Genomic DNA, 15,914 nt, shown 5'->3' with positions numbered 1-15,914 from the left:
TGGCGTGGCTGACCGCGGGCGGCTGAAACAAACAAACGCAAACACGCTCCTAAAAACCCGGTGGAATCCCCGGAGAGCGGGAAACGCACTCCCCTCTCCTGCCGAACAGCTGTGACATACGTTTCCCCCTGACCAAGGAAGCGCTCCCCTTCTTCCTTCTTTCCCCCCCCCACCAAAAAACAATAAAATTGTCATTTTTCTTTAAAAAATTAAAAACCCAGGCAGCTGAATAACTGGCCGTCCTTTCCGCTCTCATGCCTGGTCTTCCTCAGTCCTGATAGGCCACGCCCTTTTCGTCTCCAGCCCCCCCCCCCCCCCCCCCCCCCCAAGTCCCACCCCCCGGTCTACCTGCGCCGTCCCGGTCGTGTCTGGATGTCATCAACCATGCGACCGCACGGGGGGGGGGGGGGAGAGGTGCCACAAAAACACACAGAGCACCCTCCCCTGTCCAGCAGTGACCGTACCAAAACCTAACAACCTCCATGAACACACTCTTTAAAGAGAGCTTCTTCTCTTGTGTTCAGTCCCCCTCTTCTCCCCTCTCCAGGGCAGGATTCCGGGCCGGGGAGCCCCTAGTTCTCCACGGGCGTGGGGTCCCGGGGGGCCGGGGCCGGGGCCGGGGCCGGGGGCTGGCTGACGATCACCTGCACCACGTAGTCCCTGGAGATCTTCAGCTCCTCCAGCGTCATCCTGTCGCCCAGCGGCCGGCCGGAGAAGAACCAGCGCTGGCTGCCCGGCGCCAAGCCCTCCTCCGCCTGCAGCCGGCGCTTCATGTGCTGCACCGAGTCGCTGGAGCGCACGGCCAGGCGCAGGTCCTTCCCCGTGGAGAGACGCAGGCGCAGCTGGCACTCCTGGCCCGCGCCGGGGGGCACCTCCAGCAGGGCCTCGGGAGCCTCCGAGTCGCTCCGCTCCTCCATCATGTTGATGGGCGGGGCCAGGCAGTACACCGGCAGCTGGTAGCGGTTCCCCAGCTCGTCGTAGCACTCCGTCAGAGCGCCTGAGGAAGAGGAGGAGGAGGAGGGGGAAGATGAAGAGGAGGAGGAAGGGGGAAGAAGAAGAGGAGGAAGAGGAAGGGGGGAAGAAGAAGAAAGTACAAAATCGACATCATCATCAGCGACAATAATCATGATAATGATGAGCAAACAAGTGAGGTGGTGGCGTAGCGGTCAGCACTGCAATGAGGAGGTTCTGGGTTCAATTCCCAGCTGGCCAGATCCTCTCTGTGTGCATGTTCTCCTAGTGTTTGCATGGGTTTAATCTGGCTACACCAGTTTCCTCCCTCCCACACTCATGTCAGGTTAGGTGTGCTCCTGCCCTTGCCCATGGACAAGGCACTGGCCTCAGTCGGTCCCAGGGTGCTGCACTGTGGCTGCCCACTGCTCCTAAGTAACTAGGATGTAATGCGTTTATACAGGTACGGCATGTGTTTTTATTCACGAAGATTTGGCAACATGTATATTAGCACCCAGCATGCATTCACCTGAAACTGCAAAAAATATATATACCCAATGACAGAACCAAGTGACCCCAGGTTGTAAGAAAACCGTATGTTGAAAACTGTTATGGAAAGGATGGCACAAAGAACAAGAGCTCCCCCAGCAGAAAACTACAAACTCTTCCTTCCACCTCGGTGTGAAAAAATGTACACTTCACACTAACTGCAGGAAGAGGCAAGACAAGGATCTTAATCCTGCCTGCCTGAATGTCTGTCTGTCTGTCTGTCTGACCATGATTTTCCACCAACGCGATAGAAACCTTCTCCAGCACTCTCACTTCTACAGTGACCACCGAGGCAGGAGTAAAAACAGGAAGGCAATGAATGAATCATTCATGGAATCTCAGGACGAACTTCTACAGGGTTCTCATGACGTCCGAGGCGTGCGTCATCGAGCCCTCGATCGGAGGGCGACGGCAGAGCCGCGATGGCTTCCATGCTCCGCTGGCGAGAGAAAATCACAGGTTCTCAGGGTTTAATACAATTTTCCCCAGTGAAGTGATATCCCATCACGCACTGTGGCATTCTGCCCTACTCTCCTGTTCTCCTTGTGTGGATCAACTCTTCCTGGTCTGCACTGGTTCTGAAGCAGCAGCACTTCATTTTTAAACAAGCTCAAAGCCTGCCGAAATACCTCGTCTATCAACCCACAGCATTTCACAAACCTTCTGCCATCTTTAAAGCTTCAATGTCCTGTCATTAAGAAAGATTGTATTTAGCCTTTTTTACGGCACTTTTCACCTACAGTACCTGAAATGTTTAGCGTGCCTTCTGTCTTCACTTTGCATTGGGGCACCTCTTTTGAATCACAATGCATCACTTTTTCATGGACACCCCCAATCCTGAGTGGTATGTGAGGCGCCTGCTTGATGCTTTGATATTTTTCAGTGACACATACGCTACCGCATCAACCTCTGAAAACATTCTATGAAAACATTACCTGGCCAAATTTATGCCTTCAAGGGTGAAATCATGGAAGAGGGAGTATACCCTAGAGTCTCAGATAAGGTCTCTCCAATGTTTCTGTTAATATATTTCTGGGATCGTTTTATCCCCCAAAGGTCAGGGGTTACTTTTGAACTTCTTGCCGTTTGTGACCTCACACCTTATATGGTTAAAGGGGTCCCACATGGCCCTTTCTTTGGGCCCCTGCTTACTTTCCTTTTTCGATCTAGCCACAAAACAAGGACAATTGCAGGAGTTGTATTCAACATTGCAGGAGTTGTGCAGGGCGGTTTGACGAATCACTGTAACAGCAGAGACGTCACATGCCTTGGCGGATCCTTCGAGCTCCATTTCCATTGGTGCTCTTTGTCCCCAAGGCAACCACGTCATTGAGAACACTGTGTGGATTTACGAGACAGCCCTGATGCCTTGACATATTACAGATGCCAGTGTTAAATCTGAAGAGCCACTAGAAATGTCTCGTTTCATTCCAACTGAGCTGGAAAGAATATATATATATATATATATATTGGTATTGGTTCAATGAAAACACTCAAAAACACATGTCAGTGGAAAGTGGTGTATTGACGTTTTGTCCAGAAAGCTGTCCGTTTCATTTGGAAAGAAACAAGCTCTGCAGCAATGACAAACGCCTGGAAAGTGCTCCAATATTGGCAATGGGGCCGGGCCCGTCATAAATCTCACAGCACTGGACACTGTTCATGACAATCGGCCATAAAAAATATATGAGCGTGTGAGACGGAGGTTTAATCTTGTCCTTGTGGCGGTGTGGAGCCCAACGAGACGGCAGGCGGAGACAGGGAGGGTCTTTTACTGCAGCCCAGTGGAAATCGCTCTCAGAATTCAGCAGTAATTGCTCTGCTGGATTCATTGGTTCCTGGGAGCGGTTCTCTCCACAAGAGATCCTTTCTCCCCCCCCCGCTCCGCGGTGTCATTTTGAGGGATGAGGGACGCGTGTCCCAGGGTTGCGGGATCGATTAAAGCGCTTTTCCGTGCCGGTCGGGAACAGCGGGCCCAGACGACAGAAAGGAGAAGGCAATTTTACGCCGCGGCAACTTACCGCGGGAGATGCAGAACTGCCATTATAAGAACCGCAGCAGAATTACTCAGCATCCATTCTGAAAAGGCCGCAGACTCACTACATGCAACTCAGCAGACATGCCACTGCAAATTGACAGAAGTCCAAACGGCCGTTTGTGTAAATGCAGTTTCCTAATATGGATTGTGCGGATTTATTTGGGGACTGTGCGGTTGGTACTTTCACAGTGTTTTTTATAGCACCTTCAACTCCTTAATATTCCACATAGCAAGGGAAATGTCATTTTCCACAATATGGGACCTTTAAGACAAAATAAATATAATTTGCGATTGAAAAATAATAATGAAACTTCCATTTTCAGGCATGACCTTGAACCATTGCTGCTGATTCCATGTGAGAACGGTTTCATTAAAGTCACCGCTTCATTGGGTCATGCATGCTGCAGCCACATGAGATGCTTGCCAGTGTATTTATTCTGAGGTGCGGGAGGGAGGGGGCTCAAATGAATACATTTATCATTTTCACCTTCCTTTTCAGCACTGTGGAACATTAGCATCAACACATTTTCACATGACGACATATTGAGAAAAGACCGACAGGAAATATGGGGGAGCAGGAAGACACAGGAGAACACAGGAGAACACAGAAGAAATTAGCAACTTCATATTCAAAGGACCTCTGCAGCTCATTCGCATCATATGAACCCTTTAAGGTGTGAGGTCACAAATGTGTGATTAGAATGTTATCAACAAAGTATTCTCATGCTGATGTCACAATCACTACTGGTGATTGAAAGCAGTGGAGTTCTAGAACACTGACTTAGGGTGTTCTGGAACTAAAAACATTCCAAAAAACCTACTCCTCAAATGGTTAAAGGCACATTGTAGATGTACTGTAGAACTGAATATTGAGGGGTTTTTTTATTATTATTTTTTTACCCCTCTCTTCGACACTAAAAGCTTTTCTTCGCCTGTGAAGAGGCCTGCATATCTAGAGCTGTCAGGACTTTACCCGTTACACCTGCTAATGAGCAGACGGTGAAACGCATACCGCCCTCAGCGAAGAGCAGGCTCAGTCCCTTTTACTGAGTTCGTTCCTCCCTCCCTCCGCCTTTTCTTCCCTCCGTAGGGTTCGGGGCTCAATTTGACTAATTTCACGGTATACGGCAGTGCACAGAATAATATTTCACACTATAAATAGCTTTAATGATTCACCAGTACAGTAAGTACTGCAGTTGTCTGACGGGGACCTGGAGTCGTCAGGATCAGGTTTGCAGTGGTTGCCTACAGGTTACAAATGTAGATGAAGGCGCATGGAACAAAATGTGCACAAGATGCACAAGATGCAGACACTCACACACACACACACACACTCACACACAGCATTCTCCACAGGAATCATTATCAGACATAATAAATCCTATATGCTAGTGAGCACTGTATTAGGTATTTATTAGACTTTTTTTTTTTGGACTTATTAAGTCTTCCGCTGTAGCCTATCCACTCAGAGGTTTGACACGTTGCGTGTTCAAATATGCTCTTCTACATACCACTCTTGTAATGTGTGGTTATTTGTGTTACTGTCACCTTCCTGTCAGCTTTGACCAGTCTGGCCCTTCTCCTCTGACCTCTCTCATTAACAACGCATTTCTGCTCGCAGTACTGCTGCCCACTAGATGCTTCTTGTTTTTTGCACCATTCCCTGCAAACTCTAGAGACCCATTTGGTCTGAAAAACAGCTGAACCTCTTGACCCCCATCTGCATGAGAGACAGAGAGAGAGAGATTAAACAGACAGTGAGATTTATACTGCCACTTATGTCTCATACTGTATCAGTCCCATAACTGTTTGTCTTCGGTAGATTGTGCTCATTAAATGCAGAGAAAAGGTCAATTGCGACTTACAATGGTGAGCAGGATCTGGAAAACAATCCAGCCACAGGTGTTTATATCGAAAACAGTCCAGCTGAGCCGACCGCGGAACATTCATCTTCAGCTCTAAACGTCTTAAAGGCAGAACTCAGATGGGCTCACAGGTTACAGTAAATAGCATAAAGACTATAAATACTTATCACAGTGTATGCAACACATACTCGCCTATGTTTACTTCCACTTGGAAGATTTCCGTGGAAAAGGACAGTAAGTGTGAGGACAGGAAAGTGCACTTTTTGGCGCACGCAACAGATGCTGGTGAAGTGAAGCCACTGGCTGCGGCATGTTATAAACAGATCGATTGGGTAAGCTCTAATATTAACGCTGAACAGTTCATCAAGACCAAGCAAATCCATCCATCCATTATCAAACCATCCATTATAACAATCTGATATTACTTATTCCTGGTCATGGTCGCGGGGGTTTGTCTATCCCAGGATGCATTGGCCCACTGAACCCAGGACCTTCGAAAAGCAAATACACATTGAAAGAAATGCAACAAGAGGGTGGGTTACCCTCTTGGCATAATGCCATCAACCCTACACCCCACCTAGATTACTGTTGCGGCTAATGCCCAGTTGTGCTTAGACCTATCCCGTGTTGCAATTTCATTGATAGAAGACATGTTAGAGAAGAAAGAGGGAAAGAGAGAGAGTGAGAGAAAAAAGGAGAGAGGAAGAAGACCAATCGCAAGATGAGTGACCACACCTAAATGCCGAGAGAAAATGCCAGGTTCCCAGTATGTAGTGAGAGAGAGAATGTAGGTTCAAATGTACACATCATTCTGAAATACTTGCTTATGTGTATGTTTAGAGTATAGCATCTAAACTCAGTGAGCAATTTATTAGGTAGACCTGTACAACAGCTAATTAATGCAAATATCTAATCAGCCAATCATGTGGCAGCGAATACATAAAGGCATGCATACATAGTCAAGGGGTTCAGTTGTTGTTCGGACCCATCATCAGAATGGGGAGAAATGTGATCTAAGTGAATAAGTCACTGTTGAATGACTGTTGGTGCCAGAAGGGGTGGTTTGAGTATCTCAGATATGGTTGAAGTGAGTGGCAGTTCTGTGGGTGAAAACACCAGCTCGTTAATGAGAGAGGTCAGAGGAGAAGGTGACAGGAAGGTGAGCAACTCAAATAACCATGCATTACAACAGTGGCATGCAGAAGAGCATCTCTGAACATACAGCACGTCAAACCTGGAAGTGGGTAGGCTACAGTAGCAGAGTATATATTTCAATGCCAATAAAGCATGCTGAATTGAACGGAAGAGCTAAATGACTACCTTTGTTTAAAATGGCATGAAGCCATGCTCATTGTAAAAGGTAGGTCTATAGATTGCAGAGACTGAGGGGAGACCCTCTGTCCTTCAGCCTGGAGACAAGCGGGCGAGCGAGGAGCCAATCTGGCAGGGAGAGAGCGACGCAACAATTCATCCTGAACAAGTTTCCCAGCGGGAAAAGCACTGGTCGTGCACAGTTTATCTGTCCGTTTCCTTTTTCATGCACTCACAGAAATAAAGGTACAAAAAGGTTCTAATGCTTGTCGCTGTACCCCTACAGCCTGTAATATATAACTATCTTGTACCTTTTTTTGCTTGGAAAATGTACTCATTTGTACCCATTTGCACTTTCATGGTAAATCTGGGAAATTTGATCCTTGAAAAAATAAAAACCATTGAAATCCTCTATGAAAGAGCTGGAGGCAAAATCGATAGGATGTTGTTGTTTAAACTGATTTGAAACAGTTCCACTGCTTCAGAGGGAGACGGGACAGATGAGACAGCCGTACGGGACTCGCGCAATCGGAGCCCAATCAAGCTCAGCCGTGTGTCGGCAGCCAGCAGCGGCGTCGGGGGGGAAGGCTGGATTAAAGCGCTTCTTAATGCGATTGCTCGGTGTCACGGTCTGTGGGCAGACAGCGGGACGGCAGTGACGGGAAGTGTGGCCACCGTCATCATCATCATCATCATCATCATCGCCTACTGTACTCCCTCCTTCACACAGCCACATCCACAAACACATATGGATACACGCAATAGACATGCATCCACACACATGCACAGAAACGTCCACAAACACATACACATCCCAACAAACTCACGCATATACACACACACACACACACACATACATACATACAGTACACACACATGCACGCACTCGCATTCAAACACACGTGCGTACAGTACATACGCACACACACACACACACACACACAGGACCATTAAGCAGTTAAGCACTTTGCGGCTTATCTCCGGGCTGACAGTCATCTAACGGTGTGGATTAGTGCTTTAGGACATTTTCACACTCACTGGAAATTTCCTTAACTGCTCTACAGCTTGACAGAATCATCTCAGTTTAACACACGGCCGCTAAGCGGGGGGAATTCCACAGAGGCAAATGTCAGGCAGTCCTGTAGCACCTGAGTTCACCAGCTCTATTTTAGACGCAGACACACGTATACCTGCCCTAGCCTGGAAAACACCTCTAAATTACAGTACATAGTGGGGTCAAAATTAGCTTTCAAAATCACTCATGTTCGACCCTAACTCTAAATAGCCTGTTCTCCACTGTAAGACGCAGTGACTGGTCATATGAAAACTCCTAACATCTGGTTAGGACTACATCTGTTCACGCTTTACAATAAGGTTAATTCAATTGCCATTAACTAATGTAGTTGTTAACGTGAAGTAATGATGGATAAACACAAATTAACTTGTAATTAGTTAATGTATTTTCAAACAACTGACGAACATACACTCACTTTATTAGGAACACCAGCACACCTAGTCATTCATGCGATTACCTCATCAATCGTGTAGATACAGGTCAACTGGCAATAACTAATGTAGTTGTTAACATGTACTACATCAGTAGTAATTCATGAGCTGTACAGATGAATTTCTCAGTAGTAATTAGCTAACAACTACATTAGCTATTGCCAATTCACATTGGAATGGAAAAGTCAATTAATGTATTTGTTAATGGTTAACTAATGATAAGTTAATCCAATGGTTTCACTAAACAATATAAGTACGTTACCCGGCCTGGAGCATAGTGGTTAAGGTACATGACTGGGACCCGCAAGGTTGGTGGTTCAACCCCCGGTGTAGCCACAATAAGACCCGCATGGCCGTTGGGCCCTTGAGCAAGGCCCTTAACCCTGCATTGCTCCAGGGGAGGATTGTCTCCTGCTTAGCCTAATCAACTGTAAGTCTTATCCAGAGCGTCTGCCAAATGCCATTAATGTAATGTACCCAGCAAGCCACCCCCTTCTGTAAGACAGACATTACACTACAGCCATTTATCCTGAATGGCTTACACAGCTTTGAAAAATACTATTGTTTCATATTGCTGGGTATATACTTGGTATAAACAATGCAGGTTATGTACCATGCTCATGGGAACGGACCAGGAAACCGTTGAGTCACAGGACGAGTTCCTTCACCATTATCCGACCCTGGCACAGAGCAGTCATTACCATGCACAGGGCCGGCTGAGAGGCACTATATCACTGTAAACGAGGGTAATCTGCCCGCAGAGCCCAGCTGGATCAGATCTGCTCCTCCGAAACAGGGCGTACAGTAATAGACCTATAACAGAGGGGGATGGCTCACTAAAAACGCCTCTGTGGGAACATTAAAAAACCCTCAGAATAAAAAGGTGTCCACACTCCTCAGATGAAAAGAGAGACGAATGCCGGCGTCTCGTTGCAGCGCTGATTCTCCCGGCACAACATCACGCAGGCTACACCCAGCGGACCCGGAACGACTCTCAGATTAACGGGCGATGAATCGTTCCGCGGGCCCAGATAACTGCCAGAAAGCCAGGAACGTGGGTGGAGAGAGAGAGCTTTATAAAGCCTGCCTCGGAGTTCTGGGAATAAACCGTCTCCAGGAACACCGCCTCAGTAGCTTACCTCTTGTACTCACCGTTTGCCTTGATTTACTGCCGGTGTTGTACTTATTATATGGGGTCATATGGCTCCACCATTTTATATTATTTTATTGCTCTGTGAAGCAATTTGGGTCACATGCCTTAAATGAAAGGTGCTCTACAAATACAATTTTATATTATTATCATTATTACACTGAATAACAAGCTGCTTTTAGAAATATTCATATTTGAATAATTATTAACTATAATAATTATAGGGGTGGAGTGGATTGCACTGGGTTCTTCGGACTCACAGGTGTCTGGTTCAGCTGGCTGCACTCGTCAGGATTGCACCACTCGGTCATGAGCCGTGCTATTTTCGCCACAGGAAACCAAACCGCACATCACCAGACTATGTTGCGCTTCCTGCCGCTACGTGAGGGTCGGCTCAGATCAAATGCCCCGCGAACAGATAATCTTCCTCCTACGGAGTCTGACGACAAGTGTGCGCAGTCAGCTGACTTCGCCCTGTTTCCCATACGATTGCAAAAGCATGACGGGACTTATTTCAGCCATGACGGTGCATGGTTTTGACAGTTCTCTACGGTGGAGCGAAGTGAATTCGACCCATTTCTTAAAACAAGTCAGCAAAGAAAAAAGAAAAGCGTTCCGACAGCCCACCTCAGAGCCTGCGAGAGCGAGCTCCGTTTCTCAGGGGCCGTCAGACAGTGGGACGTTTCATTTCGTGCGACGGCTGTGTTTTCACGCGTTGCGAAATGCACTCGGCTATGGAGAAAGCTGTAGTGATTTTTTTCTCTCACTTAAACTCTATTTTTTTTACGCAGACACGCGTATACCTGCCCTAGCCTGGAAAACACCTCTAAATTACAGTACATAGTGGGGTCAAAATTAGCTTTCAAAATCACTCATGTTCGACCCTAACTCTAAATAGCCTGTTCTCCACTGTAAGACGCAGTGACTGGTCATATGAAAACTCCTACATCTGTTCACGCTTTACAATAAGGTGAATTCAATTGCCATTAACTAATGTAGTTGTTAACGTGAAGTAATGATGGATAAACACAAATTAACTTGTAATTAGTTAATGTATTTTCAAACTACTGACTAACATACACTCACTTTATTAGGAACACCAGCACACCTAGTCATTCATGCGATTACCTCATCATCTGTTCCATGTAAACGCCACATGTTTGGCAGGGGGGACTCTCTTGCTCTCTTGCTGCATTAAAACAGCACCCCCAAATGACTGTACATTTTTAAAAAGGTACGCACAAATTTCTGCTTGTGAAAGGTTACGTGTATTTCTTTTCAAATGACATGGGAATTACACGCGGGAATTTGCCTTCTTACGCTTTTGTTTACACATATGAATAAGAAGTCCTGCTAGCGGACAATCAAAACTGCCTCTATTTTTAAAAACCCTAACATAACGCAAATATTTCTAGGGGTTTTATTAATGGCTTTTCTGTTTCTTTTTGCTTGTTTTTTTTTTTACCAGCTCTCAACCACTCTACTCTCTCCCTCCTGGTCTGAATACAGGTGTGAAAACAACTGAAAGCAATAATGGAGGGTTTTTAAAACTTCACAATTCTGCCAATGTTGGTCCCAGGGGCCAATGTCCAGTGAAATGACCTTGGGGTGAAAGGTCGGTGACACCGTTCGGTCATTCAGGTGAAAACCCGGCTACTTTCGGTTGAGAAGTGAAAGTCAGGCTATAACAGGGTAAAACCTGAGCTATGTTTCACACCGAGACCTCGTTTTGTGCTGAATAGGGACAGTTATAATGTAAAAGGTCACAAGCATGGAAACCCTAAGCCTAGAAAACAAGTCATGACCAAAAAACTCCATTAGTAGTCTTGGCATTTAACTGCATTTAGCACAGGTTTGCTCTGGTGTTTGATGAGGAAATGCTGTTGTTTGACACTGTGGTTATACTGGTTCGCACTTTCACCACAGTGATGTAATTTTCACATTTCATTTTCTTTTGTTTTTATTCTCAGGCGGAAGACGGGCGTTCGTGAGAAACCTTTGAGCCATTTCGGACTTTGGCTTTCTAACACGGTGAGAGATTGAGGCTACGGCCGAGCTCCGGGTAACGGTTTTAACGTCTTCGGTGTGACTGCGAGGGTGTTCCCTGACCGAGTGCCTCGGCTCTGGGGAAACGCTGACAGCTGTCTCCGGGAAACGCTAACTGGGGTTGCGCGGGCAGGCCGGGAGAGGAGAAGGCGCCGGGGAAAGAGCCGCGCTAATTGGATGTCACGCTCTCTGAGCCAAAATGGCTGATCGTTACCGAGGAGAGCAGCTTTGCGGTCTACTGGCAGGATGAATGGCGGCGCGGGAACGAGGGGGGAAGTGAGGTCACGTTTCTGCCGGAGGGAGACCGCTCGCGGTTCCGTGGATGGACACGGAACCGTGACAGACAGACAGAGACACGGCAAACAGATGCGGGTGACACTGGGTAGTTGCGGGTGAGAAAGCAGTTTGCACCTGATAAGAACTTTCAGAGCAGAAGTTACACTAACACAATCTCTGAGATTACAAAACTCGCACACAACCCCACACCCGGACACACAATACATAGTCCATGGTACTCTTTTTTGGGCGAGTCAGTACCAACAAACTCAAGTTTTACAATACTTTGTCAGGACTGTGTGAGTGTGTTCAGGAACAAAACCCCTAACAGTTAGAAACACAGGTTGTCGGACATTTTACATCACATTACAGGCAAGCCCAGGACTATGACTGCTGCACCAGCCGCCCTGTAGCTGAGCTTACCCTGTGAAGCTGAATTGCCGTGGGGAGGAAACCTGTTACCAAAGCAACGCTGCTCTTTATAGCTCTGATAAATCAGCGGCTCAGACAAAATGCCCCGCGACAGATCGCTGACATGAAACGCCCAGCGACAGAGCGCTGACACAAAACGCCCAGTGACAGGGCACTGACACAAAACACCCAGCGACAGGGCACTGACACAAAACGCCCAGCGACAGGGCACTGACACAAAACGCCCAGCGACAGAGCACTGACACAAAACACCCAGCGACAGGGCACTGACACAAAACGCCCAGCGAAGGGCACTGACACAAAACGCCCAGCGACAGGGCACTGACACAAAACACCCAGCGACAGGGCACTGACCCAAAACACCCAGCGACAGAGCACTGACACAAAACGCCCAGCGACAGAGCACTGACACGAAACACCCAGCGACAGGGCACTGACACGAAACACCCAGCGACAGGGCACTGACACAAAACGGCCAGCGACAGAGCACTGACACGAAACACCCAGCGACAGGGCGCTGACACAAAACACCCAGCGACACTGACACAAAACACCCAGCGACAGGGCACTGACCCAAAACACCCAGCGACAGAGCACTGACACAAAACGCCCAGCGACAGAGCACTGACACGAAACGCCCAGCGACAGGGCACTGACACGAAACACCCAGCGACAGGGCACGGACACAAAACGGCCAGCGACAGAGCACTGACACGAAACACCCAGCGACAGGGCGCTGACACAAAACACCCAGCGACACTGACACAAAACGCCCAGCGACAGGGCACTGACACAAAACACCCAGCGACAGAGCACTGACACGAAACACCCAGCGACAGGGCGCTGACACAAAACGCCCAGCGACAGGGCACTGACATGAAACGCCCAGCGACACTGACACAAAACACCCAGCGACAGAACACTGACACAAACGCCCAGCTACACTGACACAAAACGCCCAGCGACAGCTTTGCGGTCTACTGGCAGGATGAACGGCGGCGCGGGAACGAGGGGGGAAGTGAGGTCACGTTTCTGCCGGAGGGAGACCGCTCGCGGTTCCGCGGATGGACACGGCTCAGTACGACAGACAGACAGAGACGCGGCAAACAGATGCGGGTGACACTGGGTAGTTGAGGGTGAGAAAGCAGTTTGCACCTGATAAGAACTTTCAGAGCAGAAGTTACACTAACACAATCTCTGAGATTACAAAACTCGCACACAACCCCACACCCGGACACACAATACATAGTCCATGGTACTCTTTTTTGGGCGAGTCAGTACCAACAAACTCGAGTTTTACAATACTTTGTCAGGACTGTGTGAGTGTGTTCAGGAACAAAACCCCTAACAGTTAGAAACACAGGTTGGGTATTGTCGGACATTTTACATCACATTACAGGCAAGCCCAGGACTATGACTGTTGCACCAGCCGCCCTGTAGCTGAGCTTACCCTGTGAAGCTGAATTGCCGTGGGGAGGAAACCTGTTACCAAAGCAACGCTGCTCTTTATAGCTCTGATAAATCAGCGGCTCAGACGAAATGCCCCGCGACAGATCGCTGACATGAAACGCCCAGCGACAGAGCACTGACACAAAACACCCAGCGACAGGGCACTGACACCAAACACCCAGCGACAGGGCACTGACACAAAACACCCAGCGACAGGGCACTGACACAAAACACCCAGCGACAGGGCACTGACACCAAACACCCAGCGACAGGGCACTGACACAAAACACCCAGCGACAGAACACTGACACAAAACACCCAGCGACAGGGCACTGACACAAAACACCCAGCGACAGGGCACTGACACGAAACGCCCAGCGACAGGGCACTGACACAAAACGCCCAGCGACAGGGCACTGACACAAAACGCCCAGCGACTGAACACTGACACAAAACACCCAGCGACTGAACACTGACACAAAACACCCAGCGACTGAACACTGACACAAAACGCCCAGCGACAGGGCACTGACACAAAACACCCAGCGACAGATCGCTGACATGAAACGCCCAGCGACACTGACACAAAACACCCAGCGACAGGGCGCTGACACAAAACGCCCAGCGACTGAACACTGACACAAACGCCCAGCTACACTAACACAAAACGCCCAGTGACAGGGCACTGACACAAAACGCCCAGCGACAGAACACTGACACAAAACGCCCAGCGACACTGACACAAAACGCCCAGCGACAGAACACTGACACAAAACGCCCAGTGACACTGACACAAAACGCCCAGTGACACTGACACAAAACGCCCAGTGACACTAACACAAAACGCCCAGCAACACTGACACAAAACGCCCAGTGACTCTGACACAAAACGCCCAGTGACACTAACACAAAACGCCCAGCAACACTGACACAAAACGCCCAGCAACACTGACACAAAACGCCCAGTGACACTGACACAAAACGCCCAGTGACACTAACACAAAACGCCGAGCGACAGAGAGATGACACGAAACGGCCAGCGACAGAGTGCTGACAGGAAGCAGCAGTCTGGCCTCGCCCTAGGGTCCTGCACACTCTATGGGGGGTGGGGCGATGTGCTGGCCTTCTTCTGACCTCAGACTCTGGGGTGTAAAGTAGTGTTAATTACGTCACAAGCAGCTTGCATCATGGGTAATGGAAGGGTACACTCAGACAGGCAGACAGACACACACTCACACACACACCTCTGTAACACTCTTTTAAGTGCTCCCTACGCCCTTCCCCGAATCCATCTCTGTATCTCTTCATCACATCCGTTTTTGTACACCCAATTCATGCTCTTGGCTTTCTTTCTGGCTCCCTCATTGCATGTGTGCAGTGTGTGTGTGTGATTAAGAGAAAAAGAACGAGATTTTGTGGGTGAGACAGTGAATGTGTGTCAGACAGAGAAAGATTGTGTGTGTATGTTTGTGTGAGAAAGAGGCAGAAAGAGAGAGAGAGAGAGAGAGAGAGAGAGAGAGAGACTGTCTGAGACGGTGAAAGATAAGTGTGTGCACACACCAAGGTAGCAGGGGAGGAGGAAGGGAGACAGGGTGATGGCAGAGAGTAAGCCTCGTGTTTTTCTCTCTTATTAATCCTTCCCTTCTGACTCTCACAAACCTCAGTGGAGATTGGGGTTGGTGGAGGGCAGCGGAGCGGAAGGACTCCCCAGGTACACACCTGTATGCAGACGAGACACTGTGCCTACCTCAGCTACCTCAATGTTTCAATGAAACAACAGAAACACGTGACGGGCCGGAAAGCACACAAAAAACGCGACCGAATTTGAAACAAAACCGAACGAAAAGTCGGTTTCGCGTTATCTATGGGACGGCGTACTTCACCGCCGGTGCGGGGGGGGGACAGAGACGGAGGGATGAGAAGAGGAGGGGTGGGAACGGGAGAGAGGTACCGTGCGGGAGCGTGATGCTCGCCCCGTCCAGGATGGCCTGCGCCAGTTCGTGGTCGTTGCCCTCGAAGGCTTGGGCGGCCGCCTTGAGCGCGTCCCAGATCTCCTTGCGGCCCTCGAAGGCGGGCGCCGTGTCCCAGAACTCATCGCGCTTGCTCCGCAGCTGTCCGTCCGTCATGGGGTAGTCGCTCTTCCATTTGGGCTTGTCCCGCTTCAGAGAGTGGTTCCGCCCCAGGGCAACTGGGACACGAGAGGAGCGAGCGTGTTAGCGTAAAAGGCCGCGGCATTCAGAAACTGAAACTGTCACATTCGCACATAACTGTCACATTCACGAACGATAACGGTCACATTCACGAACGATAACGGTCACATTCACGAACGATAACGGTCACA

At 48.7% G+C, this 15,914-nt stretch overlaps 1 protein-coding gene across 3 annotated transcripts in view; it reads right to left on the bottom strand.

Annotated features, from left to right (window-relative positions):
- Positions 1-396: 396 nt before the first annotated feature.
- The window catches only part of ubtd2 (ubiquitin domain containing 2), a 29,386-nt gene continuing 13,868 nt past the window's right edge, over positions 397-15,914 (bottom strand). For all 3 annotated transcript variants that reach the window (XM_061249733.1, XM_061249734.1, XM_061249732.1), the window contains exons 2-3: positions 15,525-15,761; positions 397-997 (exon numbers count right to left, since the gene is read on the bottom strand). In XM_061249733.1, the coding sequence (XP_061105717.1) occupies positions 573-997; positions 15,525-15,699 (600 nt within the window). In that variant the 5' untranslated portion in view covers positions 15,700-15,761 and the 3' untranslated portion in view covers positions 397-572. The remainder of the gene's footprint in view (positions 998-15,524; positions 15,762-15,914) is intronic.

This window comes from Conger conger, chromosome 7 (genome assembly GCF_963514075.1).
Source record: "Conger conger chromosome 7, fConCon1.1, whole genome shotgun sequence".
Lineage (NCBI taxonomy): Eukaryota > Metazoa > Chordata > Actinopteri > Anguilliformes > Congridae > Conger > Conger conger.
The sequence above is the reverse complement of the archived record's forward strand: the minus strand, read 5'-3'. Positions and strand labels throughout refer to the sequence as shown.